The 15,125-nt window shown below is 50.5% G+C and overlaps 6 protein-coding genes across 6 annotated transcripts; 2 read left to right on the forward strand and 4 right to left on the reverse strand.

Moving 5' to 3' along the window:
• Nucleotides 1-65: 65 nt before the first annotated feature.
• AUEXF2481DRAFT_1952 (uncharacterized protein) lies at nucleotides 66-1,220 on the reverse strand (the record flags this gene model as incomplete). The annotated part of the gene is made up of 2 exons (XM_013491786.1): nucleotides 66-567; nucleotides 616-1,220. 2 exons carry the CDS (start codon nucleotides 1,218-1,220, stop codon nucleotides 66-68), a joined length of 1,107 nt encoding a protein of 368 aa, XP_013347240.1.
• A 295-nt stretch (nucleotides 1,221-1,515) lies between these two features.
• AUEXF2481DRAFT_401539 (uncharacterized protein) lies at nucleotides 1,516-3,803 on the forward strand. Its single transcript, XM_013492292.1, has 5 exons — nucleotides 1,516-2,061; nucleotides 2,120-2,369; nucleotides 2,421-2,606; nucleotides 2,663-2,984; nucleotides 3,042-3,803. The coding sequence occupies exons 1-5, from the start codon at nucleotides 1,811-1,813 to the stop codon at nucleotides 3,560-3,562; spliced, it is 1,530 nt and encodes a 509-aa protein (XP_013347746.1). The 5' UTR covers nucleotides 1,516-1,810; the 3' UTR covers nucleotides 3,563-3,803.
• A 241-nt stretch (nucleotides 3,804-4,044) lies between these two features.
• Nucleotides 4,045-6,174, reverse strand: AUEXF2481DRAFT_1954 (uncharacterized protein; the record flags this gene model as incomplete). Its single annotated transcript, XM_013491787.1, has 2 exons — nucleotides 4,045-6,035; nucleotides 6,090-6,174. 2 exons carry the CDS (start codon nucleotides 6,172-6,174, stop codon nucleotides 4,045-4,047), a joined length of 2,076 nt encoding a protein of 691 aa, XP_013347241.1.
• Nucleotides 6,175-7,563: 1,389 nt separating this feature from the next.
• Nucleotides 7,564-9,339, forward strand: AUEXF2481DRAFT_62095 (uncharacterized protein; the record flags this gene model as incomplete). Its single annotated transcript, XM_013492110.1, has 4 exons — nucleotides 7,564-7,921; nucleotides 7,974-8,353; nucleotides 8,406-8,633; nucleotides 8,683-9,339. 4 exons carry the CDS (start codon nucleotides 7,564-7,566, stop codon nucleotides 9,337-9,339), a joined length of 1,623 nt encoding a protein of 540 aa, XP_013347564.1.
• A 593-nt stretch (nucleotides 9,340-9,932) lies between these two features.
• AUEXF2481DRAFT_36437 (uncharacterized protein) lies at nucleotides 9,933-11,456 on the reverse strand. The gene has a single exon (XM_013492035.1). It carries the CDS (start codon nucleotides 11,023-11,025, stop codon nucleotides 10,126-10,128), a length of 900 nt encoding a protein of 299 aa, XP_013347489.1. The 5' UTR covers nucleotides 11,026-11,456; the 3' UTR covers nucleotides 9,933-10,125.
• A 1,417-nt stretch (nucleotides 11,457-12,873) lies between these two features.
• On the reverse strand, nucleotides 12,874-14,734 carry AUEXF2481DRAFT_62082 (uncharacterized protein; the record flags this gene model as incomplete). The annotated part of the gene is made up of 4 exons (XM_013492108.1): nucleotides 12,874-13,008; nucleotides 13,060-13,825; nucleotides 13,881-14,367; nucleotides 14,422-14,734. The coding sequence occupies 4 exons, from the start codon at nucleotides 14,732-14,734 to the stop codon at nucleotides 12,874-12,876; spliced, it is 1,701 nt and encodes a 566-aa protein (XP_013347562.1).
• Between the last annotated feature and the right edge of the window lie 391 nt (nucleotides 14,735-15,125).

A 15,125-nucleotide genomic window follows, 5' to 3' on the forward strand; every position in this document is an offset into this window, starting at 1 on the left:
AGTTTTACACAACATAGCGAGTATCAAGTATCCGAATTTAAGTCTGTTCGAGACAATCTACTGAACTAACAACATGAAGGCATCTCTACAACAGTAGTTTTTGTCAACGCCGTTTTTTCCGACACAACAGAATGCTTCTGTCTGATAGGACTTGCAGCCTTGATGATCCTTCTTTCGGCCATAGTCACCGCAATATCGAACGCGTTTTGCGTGCTGAGGATTGCTGCCTTGTTCTGACCGACAATATCGAATGCTGTCCCGTGAGCTGGCGTAGAAATCGGTACAGGTAAGCCACCCTGCACCGTGACTCCCCCTTCAAAGCTTAGCAGCTTCATGGCGATTTGACCTTGATCGTGATACATGGTCACGATGCCGTCAAAGTGCTGGCGCTTGAGGAAGACAGTATCGCAAGGGTAAGGTCCTTGAACATTCAAGCCTTTCTTCTGAGCGGCAGTGACGGCGGGCTGAATGGCATCAATTTCTTGACGACCAAAGGCTCCGTTCTCTCCGTTGTGGGGATTCAAGGCGCATACAGCTAGGCGAGGCGACTCAATGCCCGACTCCCATCTGTTGACTGTTAGTTCATGGAGGTACCACCGGATCAAGACGACTTACCTGAGTCTGTGCAGGAGCTCAATGGCTTTAGTCACCGACTCCTTTGTGATGCGAGCAGCAACATCTTCGATACCGATATGGCTTGTGACTCTACCAGTCCACAACTCTCCTGCAATATTGATCTCGCTGGTCGTACCCTTGAAGTCCAGCTGTTTGGCGAACCACCTCAATTCGTCCTCTTCGGTCATACCCGCTTTCTTGAGCGAGCTCTTGTTCAAGGGTCCAAAGACTATTGCGTCGATCTCACCAGCTCGGACGAGTTCAAGAGCTCTTCTTAACTGATAGATACAACGTGCTCCACTTGATTTGGATACTTCAGCACGGGTCGTGTGATACTGGAAAGCTGTCCCATCGTCCAATACTTGGATCCCATGCGGGCCGGCTGACTTGTCTGAGACGGCTACTTGCACACCTGCAGCATCTTTGATGGCAGATTGTAGCTCGGTGTGGTCTGCGAGGAGTACAATATCTGCGCGTCGGAGATTGGCAGCGTTGCTCAAGAGTTTGGCGATAAGTTCCGGACCGACACCTGATGGATCACCAAGAGTGACGGCGATACGCGGTCTTCGAACGGGTAGCTGAGAGTCGATGATGGTGGCGACCATGATGAGAAACGAATATTCTCGAAGTGCTAAGACGATCTGGGTGATATTGGTGATGCTAAATCCAAGTCCCTCAGAATAGAGTGTTATATGCTCGAGAGGTCATCTTTTCAACGTCTACTTGACCTACAGCATTTCGGCGCTCTTACCGACAACCTCAATGAGATCCAGTGACAAGGACTCTAAGGTACAATTGAGATCGCGGCGGTTTCGCCGACCTCAGCCCCTCTTTCGGCAGACTCTCCACGGCCAAGACACATCTTCCCCGCGTGATGCACAGCCGTTCCTATCCAGATCCTAGGCTGGGTGACCAAGAAAGAGCTGAACAGGTGAATTCGCGCCGTATGTCCCGCTATCACAAAGGTCAGATCGCTGTATCTCCACATGTTTGGCGGCAAGCATGCCGGTTCTGTTGCAAATCTGCCGTCCCTCATTCGCACCTTTCGCCGACCCCATGGGGTAGAGTATGCTTAACTACATTCTCCTCTGAACGTCCAGAAAGAGTTATAATGGCTGGACCCGACTGCATGGTCAACGGGACATATATTCACTCAAATCACATTCAACTTTCTGAAGGACACTGATCTAGCACCATGGGCTTCTCACAAGCCAAAGAAGCCGAAGAGCGAGTCGAGCGAGTCGACACTACGGGATCTATACACTCCCTCGACAGTTTGGACAAGAAGAACTTGCACGACGATGCCCTAGCAGGTCAACAGCTTGCTGCCGAGTGGGTCAATGGAAGTTCAGCCGAGCGAAAGCTGGTGAGGAAGCTTGACTGGCGCATCCTACCATGCTGCTGGACATTGTACTTGCTTGGCTTCCTCGACAGAGCGAACATTGGGTAAGTTCCGCTCTCGAAGTCTGCGCTCGCAGTAGCTGATTGTATGGCTTGCTCGTAGTAACGCAAAGACGGGTGGTCTTGAAGAAGACTTCAATCTTACCTCAAACCAATACTCGATCATCGTACTGGTCTTCTTCCTCTCGTACCTGGTCTGCGAAGTGCCAGCAAACATGATCCTTACCAGAGTGAAGCCTCACATCTTTCTTCCTGGTCTGGGTCTTGTCTGGGGTACTTTTGCTGCGCTCATGGGAGCTACTCAGAATTGGACCCAATTGGCTGGCATGCGCTTTCTTCTCGGTGTCGCTGAGGTAAGACAAAGCTGTCCTATTCGGTGATGATGGCAGCTGATTTTCTTGTAGGCAGGCTTTGCACCCGGGTGTGCCTTCTTCCTATCGTCGTGGTACCGTAAATACGAACTGGCTACACGATTTGCGTTCTTGTACAGTTCCGTCCCGATCGCAGGTGCTGTGTCAGGGTTACTTGCCGGCTTGATCACTGATTACATGGATGGCGTATCTGGCCTCGCCGGTTGGAGATGGCTGTTTGTAAGTACACGTACCTTGCGGCTTCAAGAATACCCAGGCTAACCACAGCGTACCAGATCCTTGAGGGTTTGGCATCCGTGATCGCCGCTACGATCATCTTCTTCCTGATGCCTGACTACCCATCAACCTCCAAGCGTTTCCTGAACGAGGAAGAAAGCATTCTGGCTTGCAACAGACTAGCTGCCGATGGTATCGCTATGGCCCAAGGGGCTGGTCGTGTGCCAATTCCCCACTGGACTGCGTTCAAGATGACAGTCTCGGACTGGAGAGTATGGGCTCAGTGCGTGCTTTTCATCCTCGTCACCGGATCTCAAACTATGCAATACTTCATCCCAACTTTGGTTAAAAGCTTCGGATGGACTGGCCACGTCGGTCAATGTGAGTCACGCTCCCTCGCCCTCCATTTCGGCAGATCAATACTAACAGAACTCACAGACCACACTATCCCACCATATATGGCTGCCTTGGTGTACGTTGTCGCTTGTTGTTGGCTTGCAGACAAGTTCAAGACCAAGTGGCCTTTCATCTGCGGTCTCTCAGCGCTCGGAACTGTCCTCTTCATTGCAGTCACTACGTCAACCAGCAGGATGGTCCAATACGTCTTGACCATCTTCGCATTCGGCACAATTTATGGTTGCTCGCCTCTTGTCAAGACCTGGGTGTCGGACGTGATCCCGCAGCCAGCTGAGAAGAGAGCTATCGCCATCGCCCTAATCAATTCCATCGGTAACGCGTCCTCCATCTATTCGACCTGGCTCTGGCCAAAGAAAGATGCTCCTAGATACATTCCCGGCTTTGCTACAACTACTTCATGGTTGGGACTTTTGTGCGTGTTGACGTTCGTGTTCCAGTACCTCTTCAAGAAATATCCTGTTGAGAGGATGGATCATGCTGAGGTCATGGCCGCAGAGCTGAGAGCGAGGAGAGAAGCTGCAGAGAAGGGAATAAAAGCTTAGCTTTGTGTCAGGAGGTCCTCGATGTTTGGACAGAGGAAACGGGTTCTGGGTGATGCAATTAATCGGAGATGCAATTTCGAGTGTTTTGCGCTGAGATAGCTTGGATCTCGCAGAAAGAGATCCTGGAGTGTAACAGATATCTTTGTATGATGAATGCTTTTGACCAGCGATTCATGTCTTTCCCTTTCTCGAGATCTGCCTTAGACTTGAAGCGAATATCAGAGCCCAGACCATCGAGACCAAAGCCTAGTGTAGAGCTGATATCCTCTGCGCTCCATTGCGTGGCACCGTTGGTTCCAACGTCTGGAACGCGGAAGAGCACTGCATCGAGCATCCTCTGACTCTGCTTCCTTTTGCGCCAGTACAAAGCTGGTGATGAAAATTCTGAGATGTGTTTCGCACTTGCAATGGCTTCTCTACTTAGAGCTAAAAATTTCGGATAAATCATAAACAGTAGTAGCGGCAAGAACAGCAAAGACGAATTAGATGTATGGCGCTCCAGAATCAATTCCCCAAAGGAAACTGTCGTTAAATCTCCAGTCAAGATCACCCAACAGATCAAACGGATCTTGCTGCGCGTTCTCCAGGCCAAAAAGTTGTGTCGTATCCTGATCATGACTGCCATCGGGTAGAATGTAATCGGCGTGCGTCACGTCGACGATGTCAGGCGCAAACAAGCTTTCTTCGGCTGTGGCAGAGTGACTTATATCGTGGTTGACGACAGCAACAGCTGGGTGCTCGGTGTCACCTGATGGTGAGTATATGAACAAATCACCCTCACGACTCTTGGCAAAACGCTGGAGCAATTCTTCCAGGCCAGTGATGACTTGTCTGGCGACATGTCTTTGACTTGCATTGTCGGCCACTGGTTTTAGCACAAGCACGAGACTCTCAACGCTACAGAGTGCGTCTTTGGTGTGAAAGTTGAGCCCATACTTTGTCAGATTCTTTGGAAGGACAAGCTTGCGAACATTTCTAGTGTCAGATACGCCATATACGACAGCCATCTTGATCAAGAATGATGCACAGACAGCAATCATGGCATGTGTGAATATCGGCATTCCAATTAGCGCATTTCGTAATTCGACGTCCTCGATGATAAGACGCAATGCGTTTGTAGCAGCGGCGATGGCATTGTTTGCTGCTTCTTTGCGATCCCAAGACATGTCGGATTCTGAGCTACGAGCAGAAATACCTCGAAGCGACAGCGAGTTGAGTTGGAAGCGTGCAAGATGATAGTATAGTGCAGTCCCTTTGGCAGGATTAACGCAATGAGAAGCGACTCCTGGATTTTTCGGCTGGTACTGTAGTCGCCACTGATCCACGGATATGTTGAAGGATTGCAGCATCTCAAAATCTGATCCGTTCAGTTCGAGGTCAGGGTCGCAGCCGTACATGAAATAAGCACCTGCCAGGATGCGGAAAAGCTCAACTTGGGCGACCAACTTCCAATCACCTTTGCTAGATAGCCCACTAGTGAGCAACTTCTCGGCATTTCTGATAGCAGCATCCTCGTGCATCATTGGTGGTCGTCCATAGGCAAGAGCAAACTGGTGATCGCATACGTACAGAACGTACCAAAGTCGCACACGCTCGTAGGACTCGATGGATCCTCGAGAGAATTGTAAGGATGACTTGTGCAGGTTCATCTCGGTCGCTACACGAACAGCTCTGCTGCATAAGGCCCAACTAAGGCTAGTAAGGTAGAAAGCTCCAATGCATAGTCCTCGAATGTCGTCAAGATTTTGGCTGCGAAGCATACACGAGCCTCTCATAAGGGACACGAATGCGTCATAGGTGGCGTGCAGTGACTGTTCCCGATCGGGGAGATGAAGCGCGGCGACGGTGAGAACAGTGGCGATGAGCAAAGACGATGACTGTCTGGCTTCTTGAAGAGTACCATGTGAGCACAAGACGCCGTCCCATAATAGCGGATTAATGTGATCACGAAAGTGGCAAAAGAGGTACTCGGCCTCAGCAACGGAGACAACACCGCGACTGATGAAGTCAGGACCATTGACCTCAGCAGGATCGACGCGTATGAGACGAGAATTGCCGGGCTCTGTAAGATTGTACAGATTGTTCATTGGGAGGGGAACCAGATCGGAGTCATCCTCGTGGTGGTTTGCCGAAGGGCCTTCGGATATGAAGTTACCTGGCACTACGCTGTTGGTGTGAGTGGTTGAAGGAGAGAGCGTCTGGACGAAGACTTCGCAGACTGGCACGGGAAGCGACTGAGGGTCGTTGAAGAGCTCAAGTCTGGGTAAGTGGTTCAACTGTAGCAAATGCTGAACAGCAGCCTTCAGTCGATCAAGAGTGATATCGGCCTCAGACTTCCAGGTCGCATCCTTATCGATGAACTTTTGAGCAAAGTTGTGAGGAACACAGATGATACCGCTCTTGATACACTTATTACAAGCTGTCCCTCCTTGCTGGACAAAACACTTGATCTTATGCTTTTTGCACTCTGCACCTAGAGGATTTGATCAGCCCGAAGTCTAGTTGAAGAGGCATCAAGGAGGCTTACAGGCTCGCGTGAGTTGTGCCTTCGAGGCGGTCTCTGAAGAGATGCTCTCGCGGTGTTCGAGCCGGGGACGCTTGTTGCCGTTCATACTGGAATATATTCTACAATCTCAACAGTCCTTTGTGATCAGCAAGGTATACAGACGGGTCAGTGTGTCGCAATAAGGACCGGCGAGAACTGCGGAGCGCTGCGGGGTAGCCATAGGATGTGGATGGTTCAGTTTGGCTTGATCCTTCCCACGCCATTGGTGAGTTGCCAAGTAGCACGGCGAGATCGAGAGCAGGCTGCCACGCAAGTTTTTCTCATGCTTTAGAACGAAGCAGATAGACGACTCTGTGGGATTGGATTGATTTCAATGGCAGTGTCCATTGGAGACAAAGGTGGTGATGGACAAGGACTCGACGCGTGGTGGGCTAGGGAGATCTCGTGTCGTGATGGACGTCATCTTGGCTGTGAAGAGCAAGCAACCGTCGGAAGGAATGCTCGCCGAATATTTCAAAGTTCCACCCATCGAGCAACATTGTGATATGGCGACCACACATGGATGCGACATCGCCGACCAGCCTCGATCAAAGGTGTGAGCTCTACGCGACCATGACCCGCCACATCCGGTGCCCCACAGGAGGGTTGTGCGCCCTCGTCTCTGTTTCCAAATGCACGAACTGCGACGCGCTATAGACAACCTTCCCATTCCGAGGCACCATCGGTCGGCCAGGCTACACGCAGCTTCGATCCAGACTGTGACTGGCACCTGTATCCGCAATGGGTGTTCGCACTGCTTGAAGAGAGATGGACGAGGAAGCTGCCTCATGAAGTGATGGGGCTAGGGCAGGACATAGATGCGTCGTTTCTCATACTATGCTTGACCTGGCACCTGAGTCGAGACCTCCGAGCCATCAACACTCATGATTCAAAAGGTGACATGGCTTTCTCGAATGGTGCAGAGGGCTGATCACGTCAAGGTGAGATCGCTCCGGCAGTCACGACCTACCACCAGCGACAAGCCCGCCAAGCTGGGTGCATCGTCACTAGAGCTAGTCATCACTCGGTATACCGACGTTGCTACGTTTTGTGGAGTGCATGTCATCTTGGCCATGCTCAGAGGTAGGTTCGCAGTAACGAGCCTAGCGCTTGGTATGGTCAACGTCAAGTTGGGGCAAGCACGCCATTTCGCGTCTTGCTTGCCCACTTTCGAGCTGCACCCTCTATTGGACAACCGTCATACTTTCACGTCTCCTATCTCTACCTTCTCTTACTGTCTGTTGTTTGCGCCCGAGCCGTCACCATCTTCGAAGGCGACATTATGCTGCGGATTTGCTCAACATTATCAATTTACCGAATACAATTACGCCACAGTAAAATGGCGAATAGGGCAACCAAAATCACGAAATCATGCCAGTGTATGTTATAAGGCCTGGGGTGGTCAGTCAATGCTTCTGCAATTCAGCCAGTTAAATCTATCGTCCACTTCTCCACCATGTCTCCGAAAGAAGGCTTCGATGTCACGGCCGACATCAAGAACCCATCCGAGGTAGATGAGGCCTCCGACAGAAGTTCTATCGACTCCAAAAATCCCTTCAAAGACCCCAATGTTGCCGACTATTACCGCAACTTGTACGAGAACGCAAAGTACGAATCCCGCGAAGCATTCGATCCTGAGATTGAATGGACGGCCGCCGAGGAAAAGAGGCTTGTGAGACGTTTGGACCTCAGAGTCTGTCTCTTTGCGTGCGTTGCATTCTTCGCATTGCAACTCGACCGAGGTAACATCTCGCAAGCCTTGTCTGACAACATGCTCGACGACCTTGGCTTGACCACGAATGAGTACAACTACGGTAAGCCCGGATCACGTTCAACTGCGGTGACGTCTGTGCTCACATTCTACAGGCCAGAGTTTGTTTCGCCTGTCATTCATGGCAGCCGAGGTTCCTTCGCAATTGATCTCGAAGAAGCTAGGGCCAGATAGATGGATCCCGATCCAGATGATGTCCTGGTCAATTGTTGCTGCTGCACAAGCTGCCCTTAGCGGAAGGGCCAGCTTCTATGTCTGCCGATGCCTCATTGGTGCTCTCGAAGGTGGCTTCATCCCGGATCTAGTACTCTGGTTATCGTATTTCTACACAAGTACCGAATTGCCCATCCGCCTGAGTTTCTTCTGGACTGCATTAAACTTGACCACCATCATCGCTTCGCTATTAGCGTTCGGCATCTTCCATCTGGACAATGCACATGGTCTTGCTGGTTGGAGATGGCTGTTCTTGATCGAGGTAGGTACATCAAGGATTTCAAGAGTGTGCTTGCTAATAATGGCTGTCTTAGGGTATCTTGACCTTTGCGATTGGAGTTTCCGCGGTCTTCCTCATGCCGGCATCAGCTGTACAGACGAAGACTTGGTTCCGACCTAAGGGTTGGTTCACAGATCGAGAGGTCAAAATTGTGGTCAACCGCGTTCTCAGAGATGACCCAACCAAGGGTGACATGCACAACAGACAAGCAGTTACACCCAAACTTCTGTGGGCAGCCTTGACAGATTACGACTTGTGGCCTGTGAGTACTTCTTGTTTGTATCACTAGAACGATACTGACTATAGAACAGATCTACACGCTCGGCCTCGTTGTCTTCATACCTCAAACCCCCGTCACCAACTATCTGTCATTGACACTTCGACAACTAGGCTTCAGCACCTTCAACACCAATCTTCTCACTATCGTGCCCAATGCAGTCACCATTATCACACTACTCTCTCTGACATGGCTAAGTGAGAAGGTCAAAGAGCGTTCCTTCATCGCCGCTATACAGAACATATGGCTGTTGCCCTGTCTGATCGCTCTAAGATGGTGGCCTGGCTCAGGCACAGATGTATGGGGCACATATGCACTTCTAGTCGTTCTGCTTGGCTATCCATATTGCCATGCCATCCTCGTCGCATGGACATCTCGAAACGCTGGCTCGGTCCGCACCCGTACGATATCTGCTGCTGTATACAACATGACGGTACAGGCCGGAGGTGTCATTGGCGCAAACATTTACCGTCAGGACGACAAACCGTTGTACCACCGAGGTAACATGCAGATCGTTGCCGTCAACTGTTTAGCCATTGCACTTTATGCACTGGCAAAGGCATACTACGTTTACCGGAACAAGCAGAGAGAACAGAAGTGGACATCTATGAGTCAAGAGCAGAGAGACGACTATATTCAGAACACCACCGATCAGGGTAATAAGAGGTTGGATTTCCGCTTTGCTCATTGAGGGAGACGACGTTGAAGTCTGTTGACTACATCTTAGTCACGACTTGGACTCTTCTTGATGTAATCGAGAGGTAGCATAGATCGTAGAGATATGAGCGAGATGCGTTTTGAGACTGGTGGTCTTGTCTTGCGTTCTTTGTATTGTTTTGAATGACTTGTTTGAAGAGTCAAGTCTAAACACGATTGAGCGAGAATACAAAGACGGTAGTGATGTTGCTCTGAAGAAGTACTTCTCATCTTATACATGCCACTCATTTCGATCTTGGACGAGTGCTCATCACGGAACAGATAGCATCAACAAAACATGCAAGCTGAGGTCAATAAATTGTCCAATGTCCTGAATTACTTCTCGAGCATTACTTCATCTAATATCATAGGTGTCGCCCTTGATGCGCGATATGATGTCAGAGTAGAGGACAGCTGCGTGAACAGAAACAAACAAAGGACTGGAAAACTGCATGACATCATGGTGATGTGTAAATCAGCGATTGACGAAGACCCACAACGAGTCGGACTCCGATCTGGAAAATATGTTCATTTGTCTGGTCGTTCGCAAGTATCTGCCTTTGATAGCAAAGAAAGTAGACAAACACCGTGAGATTTGTAAGTAATAATTGCGAAATTAAGATAAAGATACTAGGTCTGGTATAGTAACATCTGGCACATAAGAAAATATCCCCACCACCACAAATTGCTCTGAATACGCAATTCATTTCATGATCGTAGCTGTTCTCTGTCCGGGAACGAAGAAGTAAATTGTAAATGTTCATGATTCTGGCGTGTTGATTTAGACGATGCTGCCAGTGATGGGAGCAACAAGGCCATCGACAGTCTTGCTCACACCACCGAGAAGACCGCCGGAGGTAATGCCATCGACAGTACCGCTGATACCAGCAAGGCCGGAGCCAAGCTCGCTGTCGAGGATAGGGGAGCGCTTGACAACACCGCCTACAAGGTTGCTCACAGCCGCGGGAATGCCACCCTGAGCGACCTCACCGACAACAGAGCCGACAGTATGGGTAACGCCGCCAACAATGGGGTTACCGACGACAGCATCGAGAAGGGGAGAGCGCTTGGAGTTCTCGACGTGCTCACCGAGGCCGTTGACGACAGAGCCGGCGCCACCGAGAGTGCTGCCAACGCCACCAACAATACCACCGACACCGTCAACGACGGTTCCGACACCGTTGACGGTCGTACCGGCAGAAGTGACGATGGGGTGGACGCCTCCGAAAACGCCGTCGCGCTTGAGGACATTCTCACCAGCGGCATGCTGGCCGACGTTGTTGACGGTAGTACCGACACCGCCGAGAGTAGTGCCTACACCTCCGACAATGCCGCCAACGCCGTCGACGACAGTGCCGACACCGTTGACTGTGGTTCCGGCGGAGGTAACGACAGGGTGGACACCTCCCAGAACGCCATCACGCTTGGAGTTCTCGACATGCTCGCCGAGTCCATTGGCAGTAGCACCAACGCCTCCAAGACTAGATCCGACACCTCCAACGACACCGCCAACGCCGCCTACAACAGTGCCAACACCATCAACGGTGACACCTGCGGAGGTGACAATGGGGTGAACTCCAGAAGCAACGTTTCCGAGAACGCTTCCAGAAGTGCCGATGGGCATGGCAGAAGCCAGCGAGGCCGAAAGACCGGCAATAGCGAAAGCTTGAGTGAAGCGCATGATTGTGGATATGAGATTGTTGTTGTTTAAGAGAGAGGAAAGATTCGGAGTGTATGGATGTTGAGCGTTTCGGAAAAACAGACCTGTAAAGAGTGGAAGTCTTGATGAAGAAGAATGAGATGAGTTGGTGAAAGAGTGGAGGAGATGATGAGGAGAATGACTTATTGTTGTCCAGCGTCCTTGCATGTTATATATTCCATCTCGACAAGGCGATCTTTACTCATAGCTCTCTTGAGCATCTGCCACTTGGGTTGATTTCGATAGATCAGCTTGCCTGGTCCGTGGTAGAGGCAAGTTGAGGTCAAGTGCTATCAAGGGGAGCATTTCACGAGTCATTGATTGAAGGGTGGGCGGAGACTTACCTTGTTGTTCAAGCTACTCATTGGCTACAGGGTCTTTTTGAGCAGGGCCGTGTCATATGGAGGTGAGACTGACTGCTGATCTTGATTAGAATAAAGGTGTATGCTTGATGTCGATCAAAAAGCTTGGTGTCGCCCCACGTGGACGAACAAGAGCCGCACGGACGGCATCAGAGAAGATGCCGCAAACAGACCGCTGCTAACTTGCACCTTTTCTCTTCAGACCACACCTTATGAGCCGAACTTGTCGATGTTACCATCTTGTGTAGTCTGTACAGAACTAAAGATGTCAAATGGTCGATATACGTCCTGTTGAAAGTCGAGATTGACAGTTGATGCTCAACCTTTTTGGGACTCATCTCCGGCTACTGTAGATCTCTGGGGTAGCTCGACCCAAAGGGTTCAAGGACGAATAGTCACTCTGTCGTGCTGTCGCACCACTGCAACGCTAGAAGGGAGCGCATCACAACTTACCACAGATGACCTCCTCTTGTCCAGATGCACTCACATCGACATCTCCTGAGGTCGTTATCTACCTGACTTCCTTGGCCGCCCGCGGTGCGAGCATGCATGGTGTGCCTCCAGTGCTTCTTGATAGCGTGAAGATCGACGATACCGGAGTAGCATAGTGACACAAGGTCAACGTTAGACGAGGACAGAGCTCAGCCTTGAGTAATCCTGTTGCTTCTGCTTTTGAGCATCACGAGCAACTGCTTCAAAGGAAAGGAAATGAACTTGCTAGAGCTTTTGACATACAGCAGTGAAGCTCCGTCTCTGAGTGTCGCTCCTCGAGGTCAGGTCGCCGAGCACAAAGATGTAGCATCGCTTTCGGTCTCATGGAGATGGCACTTTCCCTAGGTCGAGCACGGGTCAATCAAGTTATACCATGTGACGTCTGTTGATATATTCCAACTTCGTTCTGAAAGTCCCAGGTACTATACACTCGAGTAAATATAGCAAATGTCTCTCTTTATGATCCTGGAAGAAGACGGCAGGTTACAGCATTTGTCGGGGAGTTTCATTTACATGAAGTATATATCAAGAGCTCCTTCCCTCCTTCGAAATCATGCTTGACATGAAATCGACGCACCTTCCAGTCTCGATCTCCTTTGGTCTGATCGGCTCCATAAAGAAGGGACCCCCTGCACACCTCTCATTCATATAGAGAAACCTCGAGTGACATGATAACCATACTTTTCACTATTCTATTGCTGCGCCATACATGCACCTAATACTCCTTTCTATCCCAATAATTTTATCCCCACCAATCTATACGCAATAAAGATTTTCGTTTCCTTTTGGACATTACTCGCTGCGTTTGATTTGTAGCGGTCGAGTTCGGGTGAGGTTGCAGGACATCCAACTTTCCGATTCAATCAAGCTGCCACCCGACTAGCCGTCCAGATTGGGTGGTAATGTAGATCAGTAGTATGCACTGAAGTGGCTAGGAGGCTGGGGACGGTGGACGTGTGTCTTGAGGAAACAAGGTTTACTCCATCGATTTGATATCCTTTGCGACTGTGAATGATGCACCGGTGTTGGCCTTGATGTCTTCGACGGTGACGCCCTCGGCCAGCTCGGTGAGAGTAAGACCGCCGTCCTTGCGGTCGACCTGGAAGACACACTGGATAATATTAGCTCACATTTTTTCAAGGTCGCACGAGAATGTACTTACGAGGTCGGTGATGATAGTGCTGACTACACGAGCTCCGGTAAGAGGGAGCGAGCACTCCTGGACAACCTTGGGCTTGCCGTACTTGTCGACGTGGTCAGTCAAGCAAACAATCTTGGTTTGCTCGGGGTTGGACACGAGATCCATAGCACCGCCCATGCCCTTGACGACCTTGCCAGGGATCATGTAGTTGGCGAGATCACCGTTGGCGCTGACTTGGAGAGCTCCAAGAATAGAGACATCGACATGTCCACCACGGATCATGGCGAAGGACTCGGCAGAATCAAAGGTAGCTCCACCAGGGACCATAGTGACAGTCTCCTTTCCAGCGTTGATGAGATCGGCGTCAACCTCTGCCTCAGTGGGGTAAGGACCGAGGCCAAGAAGACCGTTCTCGGACTGAATCCAGACCTTGACTTCAGGGTCAAGGAAAGAGGGAGCCAGAGTGGGCATACCGACGCCCAAGTTGACGTACATGCCGTTGTGAAGTTCCTTCGAGGCGCGCTTGGCGATTCTCTCTCTTCTGATCAGGGCAGGCGACTTCTCTGCGGCAGGGATATCCTTTGTGGTCTCCGTCTCTTCTGAAGGGCGAGTCATTCTCTGCTCGATGCCCTTCTCGGCTGTGGCTTGAATGATGCGATCGACGTAGATTCCGGGAAGGTGGACATCGTCGGGGTGAATAGAGCCTACGGGAACGATCTCCTCGGCCTCGACGATGGACATCTTAGCAGCTTTTGCGACAAGGACACCGAATGCTTGGGTGGTGTATCTGGCACAATTGTCAGCCATTAAGCTTACACCAGATTTTTGCTTTTTTGACTCACCGGAAGCGACAGTTACCAGCCTCGTCGACCTTCCATGCTCTCAGGACTCCGACGTCACCCTTGATGGCACGCTCCATGTTGTAGGTCTTACCCTCGAAGACACGAGTCTCGCGAGGAGTACCAGCCTCGACCACAGAAGCCTCATTCGAGCCCTCGGCGGGAGGTCCAAATCTAATAGGAATATCACCAGTCATGATGGCAGTGTTGACACCAGTAGGAGTAAAGAAAGCTGGGATGCCTGCACCTCCTGCTCTGATTCTCTCAGCGAGGGTACCCTGAGGGCACAGCTCAATGCCGATGCCTCCGGTGAGATACTTTCTCTCCAGATCCTTGTTACCACCGAGATATGAGATGATGAGTTTTGTAACTTGGCCCGACTTGACGAGAGAAGCAAGACCGCCATCTCCTACACCGGCGTTGTTGGAAACAGCAGTCAAGTTGGTGACTTCGCCAGCTCCTCTTTTCGCAATTGCCTGGATAATGGTTTCTGGCCGAAAGTGTTAATTTGAGCTTTCTATTTGTCTGACCATGAGAGACCAACCTGCGACACCACAAAGACCGAATCCAGAACTCAGAATTGTAGAGCCACTCTTGATATCTGCTACCGCATCTTCTGCGCTCTTGTAGATTTTTGAGTTACCGACAATCTTAGCAGGGGGTTGAGCATCGCCAGCGATGGGTTCCTTCTTTCTTGGGATTGCGGCACCGCTTCCAAATCGCAGTCCAATGGGCGCCAGAGAGCCATTGACTCTGTTAAAGCATGCAGTACGCGGTACCTTGGAGCCAATTCTTAGCACAACATTGATGCGCGAACTGGCTGCCAGAGAAGAGACCGAGCGAGAGAGGGAAGCCATAATGTTGCCAGAGAGAGAGGAAATTAGTATACGTAAGATAAGAAGAAAGTGTGAGAGAGATAGAGAGAGAGGCTCTGATGTTGTGACACCAAAGATAGCTAGCAAGTACAGCTCTCGGGTATCAAGCTACGGATGTATGGAAGAATGGGACGATGGCCCGAATTATGATGCACTCTTCCTCGGATTTACCGGAGCCATCTAAAAAGAAGCACATAATTTCTTTCCATGACGTTCCCAACTAGTGACTACGCGATTCGATGTCATCGGTACATAAATTTCGGACTTTTCTCGAGTAGACAACGCGTCTTCAACGGGAAGCTCATTTTACTTTTCTTCGGCATGTCGTGTCATCGGCCCGCGGAGCAACGGAAAGGTGCCGTGACAGATGATC

This window comes from Aureobasidium subglaciale (assembly GCF_000721755.1).
Source record: "Aureobasidium subglaciale EXF-2481 unplaced genomic scaffold scaffold_2, whole genome shotgun sequence".
Taxonomy (NCBI): Eukaryota; Fungi; Ascomycota; class Dothideomycetes; order Dothideales; family Saccotheciaceae; genus Aureobasidium; species Aureobasidium subglaciale.

Bases quoted from the DNA above. Each gene is read 5' to 3' on its own strand.
- AUEXF2481DRAFT_36437 (XM_013492035.1), bottom strand. From the start codon at position 11,025: ATGCGCTTCACTCAAGCTTTCGCTATTGCCGGTCTTTCGGCCTCGCTG.
- AUEXF2481DRAFT_401539 (XM_013492292.1), top strand. From the start codon at position 1,811: ATGGGCTTCTCACAAGCCAAAGAAGCCGAAGAGCGAGTCGAGCGAGTC. The intron at 2,607-2,662 runs GTAAGTACACGT...ACAGCGTACCAG, and splicing joins CCGGTTGGAGATGGCTGTTT to ATCCTTGAGGGTTTGGCATC. The intron at 2,985-3,041 runs GTGAGTCACGCT...CAGAACTCACAG, and splicing joins GACTGGCCACGTCGGTCAAT to ACCACACTATCCCACCATAT.